This window comes from Chrysochloris asiatica, unplaced genomic scaffold (genome assembly GCF_000296735.1).
Source record: "Chrysochloris asiatica unplaced genomic scaffold, ChrAsi1.0 scaffold00090, whole genome shotgun sequence".
NCBI classification, from domain to species: Eukaryota; Metazoa; Chordata; class Mammalia; order Afrosoricida; family Chrysochloridae; genus Chrysochloris; species Chrysochloris asiatica.
In genome coordinates this window covers 3,034,340-3,058,115 of record NW_006408608.1, presented here as the reverse complement: position 1 = coordinate 3,058,115, position 23,776 = coordinate 3,034,340, and the positions used below count along the sequence as shown (strand labels likewise).

Genomic DNA, 23,776 nt, shown 5'->3' with positions numbered 1-23,776 from the left:
GCAGCGGTAGTGAGGTTGGCCCAGGATCGGACATTGTTTCGTTCTGCTGTGCATGGGGTCGCTATGAGTCGGTTCTGACTCGATGGCACCTGACAACATCAACAAGAAGCCAGGAGCTAACTGGTACTAGCATGGGTGGGCCTGGCACCCACAGATAGCTGTGAGCCCACGAGCCTGCAGGAATGGAAACCACCCCAGGGTGTCTGATTTCTGGGTCCTGTTTCTTTTGGGGGGAACTGCTGCCACAGACTACCTTCCCAGCTCCTATTCCCTTTGGGGATGCTTCTCCGTCATCTCCCCCGGACCATCTGAGACAGCAATACAAAGGCTGGCTTTCTCGGGCCTTCCCCTCCCCGTATCCTATCTGGGGCTCAAGGAGACAGAAGGGCGATGCATCATCTCTGACCCCTTGGCCTGCTACCCCCTGAGCCCCTCCCCCAGAGGGTTCCCACTGCCCTCACGTAGACCAGAGCCATCCAGGTCCTTTCTGCTGATGCCCTGGTACAGCACTGACCTACTCCCTGGGAGGAGAGAGCCGGCACCAGACCTCAGGGACCTCCAGTCTGAGGGAGAGACACAGCCCTGCCCTGGGGGACCTCCTGTCTGATGGAGGAGACACATCCCTGCCCTCATGGGACCTCCCGTCTGATGGGGCAGACACAGCCCTGCCCTCAGGGACCTCCCATCTGATAGCATCTTATGGGGGAGACACAGCCCTGCCCTCGGGGACCTCCCGTCTGGTGGGGGAGACACAGCCCTGCCCTCGAGGGACCTCCCGTCTGATGGGGCAGACACAGCCCTGCCCTCGGGGACCTCCCATCTGATGGGGGAGACATAGCCCGGCCCTTCACATGGAGACAGTGTCTGGGAAGGTGGCTGCCTTGAGGCCGTTTTTAGTATTCCCAGCAGGGGAATGCTCCACGAGAAGGGGACAGCTGGGGGGAGTTGGGAGACCATAGGGTCCAGAAAAGCCCTGGGATGGTGCTACAGGATAATCATTGGACTGCTAACCCTAAGGTTGGCAGTTCACATCCACCAGCTGCTCTCAGAAACCCCATACAACATCCCTATGAGTTGGAACTGACTCACTGGCACACGACAACAGGATACAGAAACCGCAGTCAGAATGGCCGAGGGAGCAGAGAACTGAACCACGGGGAGATTGAGAAGGTGGCAGTGGGGCCCGCCCCAGGCATCAGCAAAGGCAGCAGCTCACCACAGTCCTGCCATGTTCTCCCCCTGGTCCACTTGCTGTGATGGTCGGCCGGACATCCCAACCCTTGGGAGTGTGGAGTTCTGAGGGCAGGCTGCTTGATGGGACCTAGCTGTGCAATTTTGGACAAGTCACCTAACCTCTCTGGGCCTCAGTTATTTCACCTGCAGAATGGAGTGATAATAGTGCTGTGTGTTGTTACTCAGGACTGAGTGGGAACATCTCTCTAAAGGGACCATTTCACACACTACCTATCAAGTAGTAAGTGGTTGATGGGCGTGGGCTTATATTTACGTAACTTAAGAGGTCCCTGATGGAGAAGTGGGTTATATAGTAGGCTGCTAACTGCAAGGTCAGGAGTTGGAGTCCACCAGTGGTGCTGAGGGACAAAGACGAGACTTCCTGCTCCCTAAAGAGTTACAGCCTCAGAAGCCCTACGCAGGGTCACTGTGAGTCGGAATAGACTGGATGGCGGCTGGTTGGCTGGCCCTGACATGTAACGTGTTTGGAAAGCCAGGGAGCTCTGAGGAGCAGAGTTGCTGGTGGGGGTGGGATGGGGGTGTGAGGACTTTCTCTTGCCAACAACCATCCACAGAGAGAGAGACGGATGGACAAAAGGAGGGACAGGAGCCAGGCTTGGCCTGTCCCTCTTGCACCCTAGTTTGTCTCACAGTTGCAGCGCCATCCTGCTCAGTCCGTGGTCACCGCCCTAGCCAGGCCGTCCAGCATGGCCACTAGGCTCCAGGGCAGCGCTGATGCTGCAAGATTAGTTCTGGACCAGCTGCCCTGCAGAAAGGGATCAATATGGTCCTTCACCACCGTGGCACACTGTGGAGGGTGGCAGGGGGCTCGTGGCTGAGGTGAAAGGTGGGGAGGATGGCAGGGCTGGCGTGGGAGACCCCTGTAACGAGCCGAGAGAGCAGGCAGTGTGCAGCAGCCAGGAAGGTTGGAAAGTTGCTGCGCGAGGCCCGCGTGGTGTGGGCGGCTTGCCTTCAGTACACACAATCATTTGGCACAGTAACAAGGTGATTGCCATGCATATTTTAAGAGGCCGCGCTCCCACGGTTTAGGCTGGAGGAACCGGCAGCCGGCCTTAGCCGAACTCTGTAGACGGCTCTGCTGGCCACTGCTAATGACCTCAGACCCGCTCCATTCTCCCTGCCCAATGCATAGCCAGTACTGGGTTCGCAAGTGTAGGCACTTGCGCAGTGGTACCCAACGATGCTGTGCTATCCTGCAGCTCGAGGCGTTAGACGTTCGTGATTAGCAGCCTTGAGCCCCATTCTCCACCAGGCTTGAGAAAGATTCCCCTCTTCCCACCAGGATAATACTTAGAGCTAGAAGCCATGGCTAGGGGACTCACGAGGGTATTGTTCGCTGCGTGTGTGTGGTGTGGCCCTGGCTCAAATGAGTGGCTTGTAAAGAAGTTGTTTCTGATTTTTACCATCCCTAGGAGTAATGCACCAACATGTGTTACTTCGTAGGGACTTCTTGTTGTTAAGTTCCATTGAGTTGGTTTCAAATCATAGCCACACTGTATAGGATTTTCAAGGGTGTATCTTTGCGGAAAGTATCATCTTTTTCCTTTAGAGGAGCTGGTGGATTCAAACTGCCGACCTTGTGGTTTGCAGCCCAGTGTTTATCCTACCGTGTTCCCCCAATTGGGACTAGGCGTGGGCTTAAGCACGTGACATGTATTAACTCATTTCATCCTCAAACAACCCTCGTAGATGACTACTGTTATTATTCCCACTTTACAGATGAGGCACAGAGAGGTTAAGTCATTTATCCCAGGTCACACAGCTACAGAGAGTGGGGCAGAGTCAGGATCTGAATGCAGGGCTTTGGCCCCTGGTCTAGGCTCTTAACCTCTGTCCTGGCTGAGTCCGTAGCAGGGGCCGCTCCTCCTTTGAGCTGCATTGGGTCTCCACAGTTTTCAGTCTTGTGAGACGCTAGAGACTCATGTCTGTGGATAGGCTTGTTTTTCTACCTTGATCCCAGGGGAGGCAGTGCCTTGTTCATTTTTTTCCCCCAGGACCCAGCACAGTGGTTGGCCCATCAGTAAGTGGTCCTGCTGGATAGACACATGGGTATGGGTGGAGCCAGCACCCTCCTGTCTCCTAGGTGGGCAGCAGCTCTGTGTAAGGTACTGCAGGCCTGAGGATGACTACAGCCAGGTCCCAGCTCATCAGAGCCCAGATCCTAGACCCAGGACTATGGGATCCATTCCACTGTCGTGAGACTTCGGAGGGATGGACCCACGGGAGGCGAGAGGATGACAGGCACAGGGTTTCCGAGGACCGAGCCTCCTGAGCTGAGGCTGGACAGCTCAGTGGATTGCAAAGAGAGAAAGAGGACTAGAGGAGCCGGGAAGGATACTACAGGGAAAGCAGTGGGAGCCGGGCTTGGGGGGTACTGAGTCGGGTGCACGGCCTCTGGGGTGTGGGTGTGGAATTGGGTGTGCCCTGGTTGTTCTCAGGAGGGTCCCTGATCCTGGACTCTCCTCCTACCCAGCTGGCCCCTGCTCGGCCTCCCTAACCAGCGTGGAGATCTTGACCTTCCCCCACACAGCATGCCCATTGCTGTACCCAGGGTCTGTTTCTGGGTTTTGTATTGCCCACCAGCTGCTTGTTACGCTTCTTGATCCCAGCGGAGGCAGCAGTGAGGCCTGTTAAATAATAATGTCGCTCCCCGGGACCTGTGTCAACACCGCATCGTGCTCCGTGTTCATTATCTATACGCCACCTTCAAAGTCTAAGCCAGTCGTCTGGAGTTCATTTCCACCCATCGCTGGAGGGGGAAGCCGGCTGCGGGATGACTGTTGCATCTTAATTTAACAAAAACGGACGGGGACAGGCTGATGGGAGGCCTGTGGCGTGCCAGCTGTGCACTGCCAAGTCTGATGCAGCATGTGGGCCGCGGCCCCAGTCACCCCAGCTCTTGGGAGGGTGACTAGGGGCCCAGGGACTGGGCTGGACTGTGAATATGCATGATGCTATTGGTGGTGAAGGAGCTCTGGTAGCGTAGTGGTTACGAATCGGGCTGCGAACCTTAAGGTCAGCGGTTCGAAACTACCAGCCGCTCCGCGGGAGAAAGATGAGGCTTTCTACTCCCGTAAAGATTTACACCCTCGGAAACCCTGTACAGGGTCGCTATGGGTCGGACCCGACTCGATGGCACTTAACAACAACAACATTGGTGGTGATGGTGGTGTGCCGTGGAGTCAGTTCCGACTCATAGTGACCCTGCATAGGGTTTCCAAGTCTGTAAATCTTTATGGGAGCAGAAAGTCTCATCTTTCTCTCACAGACCCACTGGTGTTTTTGAACTGCTGACCTTGAGGTTAACAGCCTAACTCGTAAACACTACGCTACCAGAGCTCCTTGGTGGTGGTGGTGGTGTGCCATGGAGTTGATTCCAACTCATAGTGACTCTGTATAGGGTTTCCGAACCTGCAAATCTTTACGGAAGTAGAAAGCCTCATCTTTTTTCCATGGAATTGCTGGTAGTTTCGAACTGCTGACCTTGAGATTAACAGCCCAATTTATAACCATTATGCTACCAGGGCTGCTTACCAAGAGAGGGTAGCTGTGTCTGGGCAAACAGGTTTGTAATCTCTGGCCACTACTGAGAAAGCCAGACTGCCCCCCAACACATCCCCACACCCACACGCCCAGGCAATTTTCGAGCTGCCAGACTCCTTCCTTGGCCTTTGCTGCTCCCTCTGCCTGGAACACTGTTCCCACAGCACCCCCCCTTGTCAGCCTCCAGGTCTCTGTCAGACTAACCCTGTCACATGATCGTCACTCCACCCTGCTTTGCTGTCATCCTGGCCTGTATCACTCCTTGGAATGATCACCTGTGTGTCTTAGTCGCTCTGCACCCACGGTGGGAGCTCTACAAACCGGGTCCCCTGTCTGTCTCTTCCGGCATGTCCCAGGGCTGGGCACTGAGCAACCCCTCAGCCAGAGTTTGTGGTGTGAATGTGTGGGAGTCCTTTCTCCTGCATGACGGTGCCCCGCTTGAAATTCCCATGTTGAGTGGGCGTGTGTGATGCTGCCCTGTGAGTTCTGGCAGTTGGGGAACTTTTTAGGAGGAATCGTGCCCACCCCTGGAGAAGGAGGAAAGATGGGTGAAGGGGTCTCCAGAGGACTGGTGGACAGTAGAGATGGATCGTGTCTAGATGGGGTCTCCACATTGACTTTCAAGCAAAGATCATTTCTTCTGAAGCATGTGTGATGGGCTGGACAGACGAGAATGAGACAACCGTGTCCCATGATAGAACAGGTCCTTGCCCCTACCCTTACCCAAACCTTGATATGTTTCCATGGAACCCCCCCTCCCCCAGCCTCCCCAAGGCCTCAGCTGAGCAGATGCTGAGCCTCCCTGCTGGGAACTGCAGAACCACGAGCTTGGGGTGGGGCTCCCATCCCTGCCTGGACTGTTCCAGGCACCCAGCAGGTCTTGTGTGCGTGTAGGTGCTAGCCTGGCTCCCCCCGGGGGCTGCTGTGAGAGTGGAGCAGCCTCTCTGAACCCCCTACACACCCATCCACACAGGGTCACCCCCACGGCACTCTGACCTGGTGCCTTCCATCCCTTCCCAGGATCCGCAACAACTACACATTGATGTGTAGTTGGGCACGGTGGTCACATTGAGCTGGCCGTAGCTCGGTTGGGCCACACTGGTTGGCATTTCATGCTTAGTAGGTACTCAGAGCAGGGTGGTGAAGGGCAGAGGGCAGCTCTAGGAAAGGGGCTCTGTCTGCATTGTTTCTGTTGCATACCGAGGGAAATTTGGGGTGGGGGCATGCAGAAACATCTGGAGTGTGAACAGCTTTAGAGTTGTACAGATGACAAGTGCTTACCAAATCCCCCGCCCTCCGACTCGAGCTCCCCACCTCCAACTCCTGTCAGTCTCCTGCGGTGGCCTCTGATAGCAGCAGCACTAGTGTTTTCTGTCACCACCCACTACAGAGGAGAAACACTCTGGGCTCCTGGACACCAGTATTCCCTAGGCTTCCCTGTGCGTCCCGCCCCACCCACATGCACCCAGCTTCCCCACCCTTAATTTCCACGTTTAGTGCCCAAACTTAGTTTGCATGTATTAGCTGTTGTAAATCTATCACAACGGTGTGACGCAGCATGAATAATGCATCGCTGGGCTGTATTAGTTTTCTGTCTCCTATCTTATTTATGACACGAAACGGGTGGGAATTTGCAAAAGCGGAATCTGGGCGCCGGGCTTCTTGGGTAATGGTATGCAAATAGGTGTAGGGGGCAAAAAGATGCACCAAGTTCTCACCGCTGCTCTAGGAGGAGGAACTGCCAAGGGAAGCACGTAGCGGCACTGCGGGGCCAGGGGGCACGGCACGGCACTGCACGGTGCTGCACGAAGTCATCTCTGCTCAGCAGTTCTGTCGGAATTCGTTTTTAAGTGTTGTCCTGCTTATTGTGGTCCTTCTGTTTTTGTTTTGTTTGTTCTTTAATTACAAGTTGGCAGGTGCAACTTGAGAAATCGACTTTCTAAAGATCGTACAGACGTCCCAGGAGGCTCTGAGAGTGACAAGTTCAAAAGGATCCAGGGGTATTTTCTAGCAGCAGGAAGATGCGGGTTAGATGTTCAGAGGAACTTCCTTTTAGGAAACTGGTGAAGGACAGGAGGTGGGAGGTAGCATCAAGCAGTAAATCCATATGGATTGGCTCAGGGCCAGGGCTCTGACTCTGCACTGAGGTTCCTGGAGGTTTTCGGAAGATATTTCAGGGTTCGCCTTGTGAGCTAAGGGGTAAGGTGGAGAAGAAGGTGAGTCACACACCTGAGCCCACCTCCACCAGGACTGTTGTCTGACCCTGAAATGGTCACCCCTCCCTGCCCTTGAGCCTTAGTTTCCTCATCTGAACAGGGGCTGGGTAGCTATACCCTCCCTCTTTGGGATTGTAGGGACTCCAAGAGCTCGGGGGAGGAGGGGAGAGGCCCAGATACGCACGTGTCCCTCCCCCAGCTCAGCCCTGCTACATGCTTACTACTGAAAGCAAGACTCACAGCAAAGGTTTTGGTGGCCCCAGGTGAGCGGCGACTAACCCTCCCTCCATAGGTGCCAATGCTGGAGAGGAAATGTTCGGCTGGCTCTCATACTTGAAGAAAACAAAAGGAAATTAAATGGGACTAATGAGGAGGGTATCAATGACTCACATTTGTTGATGGTTTTTTACTCCCCCTCCCTCCCCCCAGGATGGCCAGGCGCACTGTGAGATTTAGATTTATTTAAAGGCAAAACGTCCTGGTACAGCCGCTGCAGACCCTCCATACAGTGATGGTTCTGCGTCCCCTGGTCTGGTCATGTTTGGTGTGGTGAAGGATCGACCCCTACGACTATGCCACACTCACATGTGCTGAGTGATGAGAAGGCTTTACTGCAGAGATCTTCCTCAGGTGGGAGTAAACCCTTCTGAGATGCCAGCAAGAACTGCTGACAGGTCATCTTTCTAAGAGAGTGCACCAAAGACACCAAATTGTGCACAAAATGAATTCTAAAATGGATTGTTGATGTTCAGATTGGCCATCTGTCTTAGAGCTGCCAGGGACACCCACCCCACCTTCCCTGTCTCCCTCCTGGCCTCATACAGTAGCCCTCAACTAGGCGAGCCCAACATCTACCAAAGTCTCTTGTTAGACAGGAAATCCCCATTTTGCAGATGAATAAATTGAGACCCAGAAGCACTAACTGATGAGCTGAAGGTGGTGCCAGATGCCAGGTCTGAACTTTCCCTCAAAATCCCTTGGCCTTCACTGTGTCAGACAAGGAAGGGAGGAGCCCAGACATATCCACCATGGCTGGGAGATAGAGTGGATGTTGAAATCACTCGAGGGTAACCAACCACCCCAGGTTGCCTGGGAGTCAGGGCTTTCCCAGAAGGCAGGACTTTCAGTGCCTAAACCCACTGCCATCAGGTCAATTTTGATTCACAGTTAACCCTGTGTAGGGTTTCTGAGGCTGTAAATCTTTACGAGAGCAGATAGTATTTGCATTTTTATCCTTCAGAGTGGCTGGTGACTTAGAACTGCCAACCTTGCGGCTAACTGTCCAGTGCTTAATCTGCAGTGCTACCTGGACTCCTTAAAACCAGGCCAGTCCTAGACAAATGCTCACCCGAGGTTTGAATTGAGGCTTTTCTGAAGCAGAGTGACTTGGTGACAACGTTTAGCCTCTCAATTTGTTTGCTGGGCTGTAGAGCACCGATAAGAATTCTGTAGATAAAGTAAGGGAAGGAATCCTTGTGCTAATTGCTTTGAAAGTACTGTCCAGTGCAGCAGCCCCGGATGAGACCTCAGGGTCTCCATTCCCTCTTTCCCTTGGCTGGTAGACTGAGCTTGGTGGGCTGTTTACTTAAGCTCTCGACTTCTTGCCTGTGAAGTGAGGATGGAACAGTGGTGTCCATCTCTCAGACTATTGTGGGGATGGATGAGTGAAGTGGTCCCTAATTCGTGTACACAGCTATCTCTGAGACACTAACAGAACGGACGGCGGTTCAGAACCACCACCTAGGAAGAAAGGTCTGGTAGTCACCTTTTGTCAGATCAGCCACTTAAAGTTCCTTGGAGCACAATTCTACCGTGACACGTTGGTACACCATGAGTCGAAATAGTCTCAAAGGCAGCTGGTTTGGTTTTGGCTGGTGAGGTAATGTGGTGGGGATAGTGGTGGGCGTCTCTGGGACTGTGATGTAATGTTACTTCCAGGACCCCCTTCACACTCACGCCCTGCTCGGTGCACAGCGTCAGTCTCCTCTGAGCCCCTCAGAGGTGAGCACTTGAACTTGAATCTGTAGGTGATGCTCACGCCTGACTCTGACCTCTCTGAAATGCCGCGTATTGCTAAGTCCAGGATGCCATAGCTTTGCCACTTTCCTGCCTCCCTTCCCAGCATTCCTTCCTGGCACCTCGGCGTCATCTCAGCTCTAATGACTTTGAACTCTGAGCTGCTCGCCCTGGGAATTTATGGAAACCATGCAGAGAAGCATCACCTGGAGGCACATAAATATTGTACGACTGGAGGCTGGGCTGTGTCAGCACTATTTGGGACAGGAGTACTCACCTGAAACCTGGGCTGGCATCTGCAGCCCGGGTGTGTGAGGCTGAGGGTGGAGCAGTTGCTAACGGTGACCACCAGCGGATGCCCTAAGCTCTCCTGTGTGCCTAGGCAGCCCATGGAGCAGGAACCCTTTCTACTCCCATTCAAGACTGAGTCTCCTGGTCAGGACCACATAGCTGGGAGGTGGTGGAGCAGGGAAACTGACCCCCTCGGCTCTGGACTGCCAGCTTTTTTAATTCTTTTTTTTAAATAACTGTTTTTCCCCCTAACTTTTTATTTTGAAAAAATGTCAACAGGGAAAGTTGAAAGACTTGTACAATGAGCACACATATGTTTTTCACCGAGTTAAGCAACTATTGACAGTTTGCCATGTTTATTTATACACACACACAGAGGTACACATGCATGTTTTATTTTTGTTTTTGTTTTTTGCGAGGCCGTTTAGAAGTCAATTGCAGACCCATCACCCCTAAACACTTTGGCCTACCTCTCCTACATAGCCACAAACCATCATCACACCAAGTAATTTGCTGTCTGTATACTGATGTGGACTACTGGTGTGGCGCTGTGGGTTAATGTGTCAGACTGCAAAGCCATTTGAGCTGCAAGGTTGGTGGTTCAAGCTGACCAGCCGCTCCTTGGAAACCCTATACAGGGTCGCTATGGGTTGGAATTGACTCGACGGCACTTAACAACAGTAATAACAACACTGGTGCTGGAGTCCTGGTGTGGCGCTGTGGGTAAATGTGCTGGACTGCAAGGTCAGTTTGAATCACATAGTCGGTGATTCAAGCTCATCAGCTGCTCCTCAGAAACTCTGTACAGGGTCGCTATGGGTTGGAACCGACTCGTTGACTCTTAACAACACTGATGTTGTTAAATAACGTCCATAAGAACATCTTCCCAGCCATCTCCTCAGTCCCATCCAGAATAATCAAATGTTTGCATTTGTTTCTCGTGCCTCCTTTTGTAGCTAGGTTCCATCAAGTTGGCTCCGACTCATGGTGGTGGTGGTGGTTGTGTGCCACCGAGTCGGCTCCAACTCACAGTGACCCTGCAGAGGGTTTCCAAGGCTGTAAATCTTTATGGGAGCAGAAAGCCTCATCTGTCTCCTGTGGAGCGATTGCTGTATCCGAACTGCTATCCTTGCAGTTAGCAGCCCAGTCATAATTAACTCTGATACTGTCAGTTTGTCGTACTGTGGTGGCTTGTGAGTTGCTGTGATTCTGAAAGCTATGCCACAAGTATTTTAAATACCATCAGGGTCACCCATGGTGGACAGGTTTCAATGAGCTTCCAGATGAAGACACACTAGGAAGAAGGAGAGACGAACTACTTCGGAATATTTAGTCACTGAAAACCTAATGAACAGCAGAGAAACACTGTCAGATATACTGTAAGAAAATGAGCCCCTCAGGTTGGAAATGTGATTTAGGGAGGAGCTGTTCTCCAGTGTAGAGATGCTAAAGCAAATGGAAGAAATGAGGAGGTACAAGAGCTGAACAGAAAATTTCAAAGGTCAGCTCAAGAAGACAAAGTCAAATATTAACAACGAAATGTGCAAAGATTTTGCGTCAGCGTTTCTCAAGCTGGGGGAACTGAAGAAAAAAAAATCCAAGCCTCGACTTTAGTTATTGAAGGATTCTCTGGGCAAATTATTGAATGATGCAGAAAGCATCAAAAGAAGATGGAAGGAATACACAGAGTCACTGTACCAAAAGGAAATGGTTACTGTTCAGCTGTTTCAAGAGGTAGCATATGATCAAGAGCCAATGATCCTGAAGGAGGAAGTCCAAGGTGCATTGAAGGAATTGGCAAAGAACAAGGCACCAGGAATTGATGGGATAAAAATTGAAATCTCTCAAGAAAGTCAGGAGGCACTCAGTCATCTATGCCAAGAAATTTGGAGGACAATTATCTGGCCAACCGATTGAAAGATCTGTGCCCATTCCAAAGAGAGGTGACCCAACAGAATGTGGAAATCCTCGGACAATCTCTTTGATATCCCATGCAACTGAAGTTTTACTAAAGGTAATACAGAAATGGCTGCAAGCATACATTGACAGAGAACTTCAAGCCGGATTCAGAAGAGGCTATGAAACAAGGGTTATCACTGCTGACATCAGATGGATCTTGGCTGAAAGCAGAGGATGTCAGATGTTTACCTGTGCTTTATTGACTACACAGAAACTTTTGATTCTGTGGATCTTGGCAAGCTATGGACAACAGTGTGAAGTATGAGTTTTCTGGAACACTTAATTGTGCTCATGAAGACTCTGTACATGGATTAAGAGGCAGTTGTTTGAACAGAACATGGAAACACTGAGTGGTTTAAAATTTAAAAAGGGTTGTGTTCTTTCACCATACTTATTCAACCTGTATGCTGAGAAAATAATCCGAGAAGCTGGGTTATATGAAGATAAACGTGGCATTAGGATTGGAGGAAGACTCATGAACAACCTGCGATATGCAGATGATACAACCTTACTTGCTGAAAGTGAAGACGACTTAAAATACTTACTGATGAAGATCAAAGAGCACAGCCTTTGGTATGGATTACATCTCAATGTAAAGAAAACAAAAATCCTCACCACTGGACCAATAAACATTCTTATCAACAGAGAAAAGATTGAAGTTGTCAAGGACTTCATTCTTCTTGGATCAACCATCAACACTCATGGAAGCAGCAGTCAAGAAATCAAATGACGTATTATATTAGGAAAATCTGCTGCACAAGGCCTTTTTAAAGTGTTGAAGAGCAAAGATGTCACCTTAAGGACTAAGGTGCACCTGACCCAAACCATGGTATTTTCAGTAACCTCATATGCTTGTGAAAGCTGGACAGTAAATAAGGAAGACTATAGAAGAATTGATGCATTTGAGTTATGGTGTTGGAGGAGAATATTGAAAGTACCATGGGCTGCCAAAAGAACCAACAGATCTGTGTTGGAAGAAGTGCAGCCAGAGTGCTCCTTGGAGGCCAGGATGGCCAAACTTCGTCTCTCATACTTAGAACATATTGTCAGGAGGGACCAGTCTCTGGTGAAGGATATCACGTTTGGTAAGGTAGAGGGTCAGAGGAAAAGAGGAAGACCCCCAACAAGATGGATTGGCAAAGTGGCAGCATCAATGGGCTCAAGTGTGGCAACAATAGTGAGGTTGGCCCAGGATCAGGCAGTGTTTCGTTCTGTTGTGCACAGGGTCACTATGAGTCGGTACTGATTCGATGGCACCTACCAACAACACCAACTAGGGATCCTTGACCTTCCGTATATCAGTGCAGAACGTTGCCTGGTCCTCCACCCACATGATTGTTGCTGGGTCTGTTGTGCAGTGCCTTGAACCTAAGGGAGTCTCATTCTCCAGCACTGTAGCAGACAGTATTGTATTGTGAGCCATAAAGTTGTCATTGGCTAATTTTCAGAAATAGATCACCAGGACTTTCTTCCTAGTCTTTATTGGGTTGGAAATTGTGTTGGAACCTGTTCACCATGACCCTGCTGCCACCCAGGGCATAGCTTTCACTATTAGAGCAACACGAAAGGCACCGCAATCAACATTGACAGACAGATGGTGGGATTCCAAACGATGACAGTCTAACTCTGCCATTCCATGTACATTTATAAGTTGTCTGCCTTCTCTAGAGAGGAATTTTCGCTCTCCCACCTCTGCTATTTTACTATTACTATAATTTCATGCTGCTGTTAATTGTTGTTAAGTGCCAACAAGTCGGTTCCAACTCATAGTGACCCTGTATAGGATTTCCGAGGCTGTAAATCTTTACAGGAGTTGAAAGCCTCATCTTTCTTCCATGGAGCAGTTGGTAGGCTCAAACCATCAACTCTTTGGTTCACAGTTTAGTGCTTAACCTACAAAGCCTCTATACTACAAAGACATAGCATGCTCAGGATTCCTAGAATGTCATTGCTTCCTGCCCTTTGATTGGACAGAGCCTGGAAAACTCTTCTCAAGTCCCCACCCATGCCTCTAATTCAAACCTGAGCTCATGGAGCTAGCAAACCCTCCTCATTCCACACTAAACTTTCTTCTGTCTTGTGAAAAGCTGGCCCCAGTAACGAGTCATGTCAGTCAAACAGAGGGTTTTAGAGTCACTGACCCCACTAAGTAGAGTTCAGGATTTCTTTGCAGGCCTTTTTATCCTTCAAGATATCCAGTCTAAATGCTGTGCTCCCAAGCTGCTGGAAAGGTTTTTTTTTCTGTGTGGGTGCCACTGTTCCAATAAAACTTACCTACCAGGCGGCAAGCTGAGGGCCAGTCTGGAATAAAATCTTTACAGGAAAGGTACCCGCTGAAGAGCCCAGCATGGACCAGGGGCCTACGGGTGGGGCACACCAGGCATGACAGGAGGGGCATGACTGTACTGGTAGCCGGTGGGCAGGGGGCCTTCTTAGGGATGAGGTGGGTGGAGGCCTCTTAGAGGTAAGGTAGCCCTGTCTCCTGAGGCTCCTAGACCAGTCGGGTTGGAGGCAGCGTCCCTGCTGAGGAATGGGGGACCATGGCCTGGGATAGGGTGCCAGATGGACAGGGTTGGGAGGACAGGAGGTTTGATGAGCTGACAGCCTCCTCACACGGATCAGATCCAACCAGCCTGAGCACCGCTCTGCCTGACAAAACCCACCGAGCAGTGAGGGGGCTCACTGCCCAGCCTCCACCTGCTCTTACCCAGGACACTGTGCTCAGCTCACTTGGCTCTCTGGGACCCACTAGTGCTGGAATGTAGCTCTGTTGCTCCCTGCCCTGTGCCTGGCTGGGCTCCAGGACCTGCTCCTCATGATTCCAGCTCCTGATATAGGGCGGGGATCCCATGAGCAGGTCCCCTGGTCTGGAACCCAGAGATGTGTGATGCTAAGGGCCGTGGGCTGGAGCTGGAAACACCCGGCTCTTCCCCACATTTGCTCTATCCCTTTCCTGATCCCATGGGATCGGCAGGTTTGTACAGGCCTGCTGTGAACCTATCTGGGCCTGGAGGAATAAGCGTGGATTCCCATTGCCGGCTTCTCTTGTAATTAGCTTCTGATTGCGTGGGCACGCAGGGCGCACAGGCTGCAGGCTTGGTGCGGCTTTCCTTGGTCCCAGGCTTCTCTGCTAATGCACGGTGTGATGTCTTTGGAGGCAGGAGATGCTTCCGACCTTCCTGCAGGAATTGATCAGGAGGCTCACTGCATGCTGGGAAGCCATGTGCATTTCATCGGGTGTGTGTTTGGGGGTGTGTGCATACGTTCATGCTCTTTTAGGGGAAGTTTGTAGACCAGGTAAGTACCTTGGCATCTCCCCTCCATCCTGCTGCCTCCATCCAGTTCTGGCAGGCACTGTGGACAGTCAGATCAGTTACTTTTTATCTCTGGGACTCGGTGTTGTTAACTGCCATCAAGTGAGCCCTGGACTCCTGGTGACCGCACGCACTGATCCTGCGCCAGTCCCATGATTGGTTTCAGATTGGACTGTTGTGATCGTAGGGTTTTTGTTGACTGATTTTCAGAGGTAGATTGCCAGGTCTTTATTCCTATTCTTTCTTAGTCTGGAAGCTCCACAGGCACCGGCTCATCATGCTAGTAGTACTCAAGCATCCACTGTCAGATGGGTTCAGGGGGGTGGGTGGCTGCACATGGGATGTATGGTCCCTACACGGAAGGTGAGACTTCTCCCACGAAACCACCTCAGTGTAGCCCTCTGTAGCTGAGTCTGATGATTCCTCAGCTGGCTTTGTCCCAGTGCAGCCTCTCAGGAGGTTTCCGGTTTGAGCCAGGGTGGACCGCCTGCTCAGGTCTGAACCGTCAGGAAACTTGTCCGAGTTCAGGCTGGCTCAAGAAAACCACTGCAAATTTGTGGTGGTCTCCTTGAAGGAGTGCGTCTCTGAAGAGAACAGAGTGGAAACCAGTGCTGGGGGCCCCTCTCCTGCCACTGGACAGACCAGACTTGGCCTTGTGCGGCCCCTGCGGAACTTGGTCTCCTCAGAATCCCGGAAAACTACTAGCTTAGCCCCCTGGAAACTGACCCCCACTGGGGTGGGTTAGGGATGCTGAGGAAAGAGAACTGAGACCCCCTCAGGAGCCCCTTGCCTGAGCAGCCCATAACGTGAGGCTCTGGCCTTGCCCAGGGCAGCCCCTGGCTTAGTGGGGATGACACTTTGGTGGGCTCGTCTGAGAGGGGGCTGCAGCTTCTGTTCTTCGGCTGCCTGTAAGGGGTGAGCTGCGTGGTGGAACCCAAAGCTCTTGAGAGGTGCCGTGTGTCTCCACCTCTCCCCACCCCACCTCTCTAGGGTCCCATCAGCCCACCAGCCCCCCCCTCCCTGACTTTTCCTCCCTGGCACAGTGATACACACAGCTTGGCCATCGGGCTGACCCAAGGAGAGACATTTCATTGGACCTCTCATACTCTTGCCTCCCACACCCCGCATTCTGACTGGGAATGGGCACGAGTTCATTAGCAGGACTCCCTGTGGAGAAGAACCCCAAGCTACCTCTGTTGCTCTTTATCTCTGTGGGAAAGCTCTAGGATGGAGCTGGGGCCGAGCCTGGGTCTGCAGAGACACGTTTCAAGTTTCTGGGGCAAGAAGCGGGCTGGTTATTAGCACATTTCATTTTCTGAGCTGGACCAGGAATCCAGCCGCCTGCCACAGGACTTTTTTAAAACATAAATCTGACTCTGCCGTCAGTTCAACCCCTTCCAACATTTAAAGGAAATCTAAACTCTTCACCATAAACTTGGAGGCAGCCCTGTGCAATCTGGCCCCGGCCCACCTCTCCCACCTCTGTTCTGATCACTGTGCTCTCTGACAAGTTCATTAGCTCATCCCTGCCTCAGGGCCTTTGCACTTGCTCTGCCCTCTGCCTGGAATGCCTATCCACCACCCCATCATCCTCCACATTACTTACACCTCTGACTGAATGTCACTTCCCAGCGAGACCTCCCCACACCACCTGGTCACAACAGCTCCCCAGAGTTTTCCTGGGTGGCAGTCACTGTAAGAATATTTAAAGGTAGCTTGATTTGTTTACTTGCTTGCTCTCCTGCACCAGGAGCATATGTTCTATGAGAACAGGCCCCTTGGTTACTTGCTTCATCATTACATTCCCAGCACCTCCCACCAGGCCAGGCCCCTAGCAGGGGTTCCGGAGCATTTGGTGAGTGAGTAAGACCACACTGGGACCTTACCCCGCTCTTCTCCAGTCCTGGAACTCTTCATTTACAGGTGGGGAAACGGAGGTCCGGGCCTGCAACGTTATTGGAGAAAGGAGATTTAACAGCAGGTTTGATTCCAAATGCACATTCTAGCCAACATCTTCCTGTTGTCTTGTGCTTCTACCAATAACGCATGCTATTTATAAAACAAAAAACTGGAAAGGAAGAAGATTACCAGGTGCTGCCACGTGGAACTGTGCTTGGTATACAGATTCTTCCTCTCGGGCTCTTCCTCCTCCTCCTCCCATTTTGGATGTGGCTGGTTTTTCTAAACACTCACTATTTTAACATTCCCATCTCTCTGTGTTCACTGCACTATCGCTGTAAACATAGTTTTTGGATTTATGTTTTAATTGGGGTGAAAATACACACATGAAAACCTTCACCAATTCAACACTCCCCATATGTGTACTTCAACGATTACATCCTTCATGCTGTCACAACCTTTGTGACTACCCTTTTCCAGATGATTCTACTGCCGTTGACATATGTTCCGTGCCCCTTAGGAACAAACTCTGTCTTTTCCCCACCCTCTCACTCATCACTCCTAGGCATTGGTTACTATATATTTGTTTATTTCATACAAGTGAGCTCTTGCAGTATTTGCCCTTTGGGGACCAGTTTATCTCAGTCAGTATCATGTTCAGGGATTGTCTGTGTTATGGCATGTTTTGGGATGTTATGTCTCTTTCTAGCTGAGTTCCATTACATGTATGTACCACATTTTGTGTCTCCATGCATGTGTCAATGAGCATCTCCACTGGTCCCACTTAACAGCAACTGTGAAAACTGTGAAAAGTACACATTGGTGTACTATGAGTGGGCAGACGAACTGTGGGTACCACAGTTACCTGGCAGTCTCCAGTGGTTGGGCATTGAGGTTGCATCTGGTTTTATGTGTTTGAGTGGTGGTGTTGGGATTCTCATATCTGTCCACTCATGCCTTGCCCAGGATTTACTGTGTGCCGGGACCCATAATGGGCAGAGGGGTGGCTGAGGGGCCTAAGGCTCTGTCCCTGTTGGTAGAGTTCGTCGTCTAGTGCAGAAGAAACGAAAGCAGTGTAGGTGCCGACAGGCCAGACTGCAAAGGCTGGTTCCAAGGTGGCTGGGCAAGCTTCATGGAAGGGGGACATGGCCTTGAGACCAAGTCTTCAGAGGTTGAAGAGCTGTCTCTAGGAGGTGCTGGTTGCAGAAGTCACCATGAGGGCAGAGCGTGGCCACATGTTGTGTCTTGAGCATCAGTTCAGGCCTGCGAGTTGGCTGGCTTGGAGTTGGGGCCCGGAATTTTGAATGCAAGAACTCAGCTTTCTCCTGAAATGCGTGGGAAGTCTGGCCATTTGTCCTCCTCTCTTTTCAAAAGAGGCGCTTCTTTGGTGGTGGTGTTTGTGTTAATGTGTTTTGCAAGATTAGCATTAAACATTGTTGTTGGGTGCCACTGACTCAGAGCACCCCCATGTGACAGAGAACTAACTACCCCCTAGGATTTTCTTGGTTGTCATGGTTACGGGAGCAGATTGTCATTTCTCTCTCTCGGGGAGCAACTGTATAGGTTTGGATCACCAACCTTTAGGTTAGCAGATGAATGCTTAACCATTGCTCCCTAAATATATATATATACACATACCTGTCAGAGAAGAGTCAAACAGAATGGACTAGTTTATCCCAGAACACCCTTCCCCCTCCCCATCCTGCTTTCTGGGAGAAAATCCCTTCCCCCAGCTCTGCTTGTAATCCACCTGGTACTTGCTCACACCTCTAATTTGTTTCCTCTGCCATGTCTTGAGTTATTAATTTTAGGACAGTATCTGTTGACTCCCCTCTGAGAGACCACCACCCTCCCCCAAGAGTGGTGGTGGTATGTTTCTAGCTGCAGATAACATACATGAACCTCTCTGTCTTCGTCTGTGGATTTTGGGTGCTATCTTTTCCTTCCATGAGATGAGGATACAAAGTGTGTGCCCGTCTCTCCTTGTCTGGTTCACTGATGTCGCCTTGTTGTTGCCATTAGCTGCCTCGGACTTGGAGTTGACCCCTGATTCACACTGACTGCCAGCTCATGGGTGGCCTGGCCCTGTGCCATCCTCATGATTGGCATCAGACGGGGCATTGCTGGTTCCAGAGTGGCACTCTAGCTGTGGATTGGGCTGTTCTTATTGGCTGTTTTTTTTCAGAAGTAGATTGCCAGACCTTTCTTGCAAGTCTTAGTCTGGAATGCCTGTTTGGCATCATAACGGCACACAGGCTTCCACGACAGACAAATGGTAGCTGCTCGTGAGCTGCATTGGCTGGGAATTGAACCTGGGTCTCCTCATGGGCGGATGGAAAGCTAGAGTGCCACTCTGGAACCAGCAATGCCCCATGTGATGTCACTTTGGTAGCTTGAAATTGGCCTTGTTAGGAGTACTCACATCATGGAAATTGGCATGGTGTAAATATCTCCCCACAGCCCTCAGAGCCAGCTCTAAAGCGTTTGCCAATGCACCACCACCCGATAGCTAAGATTTCCTTCCGGCCCTGAATTCAGGTTGAGGTCCGGTTACCTTTGCTCTTGAAGAACATGGAAACACAGGGAAGTAGGGGTCTGTCCAGAGCGGGCCTGGCTGTCCCAGCCCAGCACCGACATCCCTCCCTCTGTGCCGCAGCAAAGCTTTGAGGCACACCAGGACGAGGCGGTGAGCGTAACACACATGGTGAAGGCAGGCAGTGGCGTCTGGATGGCCTTCTCCGCCGGCTCCTCCATCCGCCTCTTCCACACCGAGACCCTGGAGCACCTGCAGGAGATCAACATTGCCACCAGGACCACCTTCCTCCTACCAGGTGAGGCTGGCCCGGGTGGGCACTGATGCTGCTGGGGCCCTGAAGCCCCTGCTCTCTGGGGCTGGGGGCGGTGGCATTGATGCTGGAAGTGAAGGGAAGGGATGTATACTTGTGGGGGCATCTTCCATGGCCAAGAGCATCCCGGGCAGGCCTCCTCATGGGCCTCGTAGCTGCCTCCAGTCAGTCTGAAGAACTGAGCTCCCAGATTTGGACCCAAGACCATTCTGTTATTTCCTGTCCCCTCCCCACTCACAGTAGGCTGGGGCCTCTGCCCTTCCTTCAGAATGTGAGGGATAGAGGTTAGAGCAGCCAAGGTTCTCTAGCCTGAGAGGTCTTTATAAGAAAGTCAAATGCTTCTCTTAGCCTGCCGGTCAGGTGGCAGGTAGCTGGGTTGACCGAGGGCTCAGGACCGCTTCTCCGTGAGGAGTCCAGCTACTTGTGAGGACAGGTGGGCAGGAATGACAACAAAGGGTTAAGGGTTGGTGCTCACCCAGCCCCCGACCCCTGTCAGAGGACTCTATGGAATTGGCAGCAGACTATCCTTACCATCTGCTGCCCTTGTGGGCTGTACTGGGAGGGGACAGGGAGGCAGCCCACAGGGCCCAGCAGACTTCCCCCACACTGGCGTCCACCTGACAGACTGACCTGTGGCCAGGAGGGCTGGGAGGACTGGGTGACTCTGCACTATCCCAGCATCACTGTCAGGGCTGGGTTCGGCAGCTGTGGCCACGGGAGAGCCGTGGTCCTTGGGCCAGGGGAGCAGAGCCAACACGGCAGGCTGCAAGCCGGGAGCCAATTGTTCCATGGCAGATGGGCCATGGCGGAGGCGGGGAGCAGCCATATGCTGAGCCCGGGACTGAGCTTCCTGTCTTTATGAGTCTGGGCCAAGTGCAGGCACATTAGCCAGCACCTCTAGGCCTCGGATGTCTCTGTCCCACTCCGAGGCCTGGCCCCTCAGCTGCGTCCAGACATCGTCCCACATGCTCTCTTCACTGGACTCGTGAGGGTTCCTTCCAGTCCTGAATTCAGGTTGAGGCCTGAGTGTCCCTGAGTCTGGACTAGTGACCACAGGGGATACTGGTTACTAACAAGATCAACAACCACAACAGTAGCAATGCCTGAGCCCTCTGACCAACCAGGCCCCAGGGCTTCGTCTAAGTACAGGGCCTTCTTTCTCCCTCACAGGAACCCCACGAGGGGGGGATTGCCCCAATTTTACAGGTGGACAAACTGAGATTCTCAGGATTGGCTTGTCCCAGGGCAGGCAGGCCAGAGCTCGTTTTAGAGCCCCACTGTGTGCTTCAGGGAGAGAGACTGACTTCAGGGTTAGTGGGGTGGGAGCTAGAATCCTGACTGGACCACCTGCCAGCTGGAGGTCTCAGGTGAAGGTGGGCTGTCAGGTGGAGGGGATGAGTGAGGAGGAAACACAGTCAGATGTGGGATGAGGAAGCCACTTGGCCCAGTCCCAGAGTATAGTAGGTACAATGTAGCAGTAAAATCCTCACCTGGCTACATTCTGCCTGAGAGAGACAGACATGAGGCGGGGCCCTTGGGGAGGGCTTTTTCTTTCCTCAGTTTCAATTGCATTGCATTTTATAGTATTTAGTCATTATACAAGTTAAATGCATATCCACTACAATAAAAGTCTCTATTACAGAAATATTTCCACATTTGTGCTGATAGCTGAATTATTTCAAGTTAGTGGTACAACAGCCACAACAAAGAATCATCATCTGGGCCTTTTTAATTTCGTGCATCTCATGCTGTGAGGGCCAAGGTGGTCAGGAGCAGGTTTGGTGGACACCTCCTCTCCTCCACTTCCGGCTATAGGTAGAGAATGGAGAAACAGCGGCCACACCTCATCTAGAGAGCCCAGCTTCGCTGTGTGTGTTTAAAACCCATTTTCATATCCGTGAACGTTATTTGCTCTCTGTGGTTACAAACAAGGAAGGGAGGGTACTCATTATGGTCAGGATTATTTTTCAAGTCAGCTAAATTGAGGCCCTGAGAGATGGAATGACTGGACCATGGCACACTGCTGCTAAGGTCAGAGGCAGGACTTGAACCAGAGGCTCCAAACATAGCTCTCTCAGCTGTGGGCTACCACTCGCCTTTCTTGGACCTCAGTTTCCCTATCTAAATGATGAAAGATAGAAACAAAACAAACCTGCTGTCTTTGAGTTGATTCCAACTCCTAAAAACCCGTATGTGAAAGAGTAGAATTGCTCCATAGGATTTTCTTGGTTGTGATAGGGAAGCGGATTGCCAGGCCTTTCTTCCTCAGCACCACCTGCTGGTTTTGAACTGCTAACCTTTAGCCATTGAGGTTAAACTATGTGTGCTACTCAGACACCAATCTACAATGAGAGGCCAAGATTTGAATCAGATCCTGGCCATGCCACACAGGATAAACCAGTGTCCACAGAGTCAGACAGGCCCTCTGGAACCCTGGCTCTGCTGATGAGCAGCTCTGAGTGTCCCTGCCTTGCAGGACTGGTGTGGGTGTCCCATGAGACGATGCCAGCATAGCTCACATGGTTGTGCCTTCTGTGGGGCTCCTTTCCTTGGCTTCAGCTCCATCAGAGCAGACCACCTTGGCTGGACCCTGCCCAGGTCAGAAATGGACAGGACTCCTGGGTGTGAGGATTTCCAGAAAGTCCCCAGAGTTGCTTCCCCCAAACCTGACCTTCTCTAATCAACAAAACTGAGGAAACATGTCTGGTCCCCCCCTGGGCCCCCAGTTCTGAGCTGAGCCAAGTAAAAGAGCTAACCCAGCCAGAATGGGGAGGAGACTGGAGTGTGCAGGGCGGGCTCAGCCCACACCCTTCATGGAAGAACAACAAAACAGCATTCTTAAATTCTTTATTAGAGATATTTTTAAAAGGCTTTTAAGTGTTTTTTTTTTTCCTTTCCCCTCACCACCAAATGAAATAATTGCATGATTAGTAATAAATTTGTTCCTCCTGTAAGTGTGGATTTTTTTTTTTTTTTTTTCCGGTGTGTTAAAAATTTATCATGCTTCCTTCCCCCGACCCTTTTCTTCCACTGGAGTTCCCAACTAGTATTAATGCATTTTTTAACCCAAACTCCCTCCTCCCCTTAGCTAGACAGGTCATTAATAAAATGTTCTCCGAGAGCCTGAGCTTTTTAAAGTTGTATATCTCCAGATAGATGGCTTGGGTGAGTGGGACTCCGCTGCATTAAAGTCCCTGTGATAAAATATTTATCCACCATTAGAATTTTTTTTTTTCACCCTTCTTTCATTTCAGACTGTTTGTGAAAGTGTCTCTCTCTTTTCCTCGGGCTGAGGGGGAGGAAGAAGGGCCCAAATGAGGTCTGCAAATGAAGTCATTTCTCAATTCTGGAACTCTCACTTGGTTTTCTCGCTCACCTTCCTTCCATTTGTCAGGGTTTGGCCATCTGGCAGGGCTGAAAGGTTGCATGGATGGCCCCCAGGGGCCTTGGACAAGGAGGCACCACTTGGGGGATGAAAAGGCCGGCTCTGTTCCCTCCCTTGGCTTTATTATTTGTGTGGGCGTATGGCTCTCATGGAGTGGATCCAAAGACATTGCCACCTAGCTTCTCTTAATAATCCGAGTCCTGGTGTGGCACTGTGGGATAAGCACTAGACTGCAAATCGGTAGTTAAAACTCACCAGCTGCTCTTCAAAAGCCCTATACATGGTCCCTAGGAGTCGGAACTGACTCGTGACACATAACAACAACAGCAGTGTTTAGCAAGACTTTTGGTGTGGCGCTGTAGGATAAGCACTGGAATGTGAACCACAAGGTCGGCAGTTCAAACCCACCAGCCGCTCCTTGGGAATCCTATACAGGGTCGCTATGGGTTGGAACTGACTCGGCGGCATTTAACTACATTATCCTAATAGCCTCCCTTATTGATTGCATGCTGTTGTTGTTGTTGTTAAGTGCCGTCGAGTCAGTTCCGACCCATAGTGACCCTGTATAGGGTTTCCAAAGAGTGATTGGTGAGCTTGACTGTACATACACACTTATATGTAAACAGCTGTGTTCAGCTATATACATATGCTCATATACGTACTGTATGTATAAGTGGTGTTAAGTGCTGTCGAGTTGCACTTAACAGGGTTTCCAAGGAGCGGCTGGTGAGCTTGAACCACCAGCCTTGCATTTCAAGCCGACTTTGCAGTCCAGCACATTAACCCACAACCCACACGAGGACTCCATGTATAAATATACAAATGTAAATAATAAGAATGAGTAGGGTAGATGTGTAATACTCACTGATCAATGAGAGAAAGTGACTCGTCCAAATTCACACCACTGGTAGGTGACATCAACACCCACATCATCCTTTTACCTGCCTCTTCATCCATCCACCCATCCATCCATCCATCCATCCACCCATCCATCCATCCATCCACCCATCCATCCATCCACCCATCCACCCATCCATCCATCCACCCATCCAT

The 23,776-nt window shown here is 51.1% G+C and overlaps 1 protein-coding gene across 1 annotated transcript in view; it reads left to right on the top strand.

The window, feature by feature from the left end:
* Positions 1-23,776, top strand: part of ARHGEF10L (Rho guanine nucleotide exchange factor (GEF) 10-like) — a 135,757-nt gene that overhangs the window by 102,284 nt on the left and 9,697 nt on the right. The window contains exon 25 of the mRNA XM_006866407.1: positions 19,149-19,323. Within this exon, the coding sequence (XP_006866469.1) occupies positions 19,149-19,323 (175 nt within the window). The remainder of the gene's footprint in view (positions 1-19,148; positions 19,324-23,776) is intronic.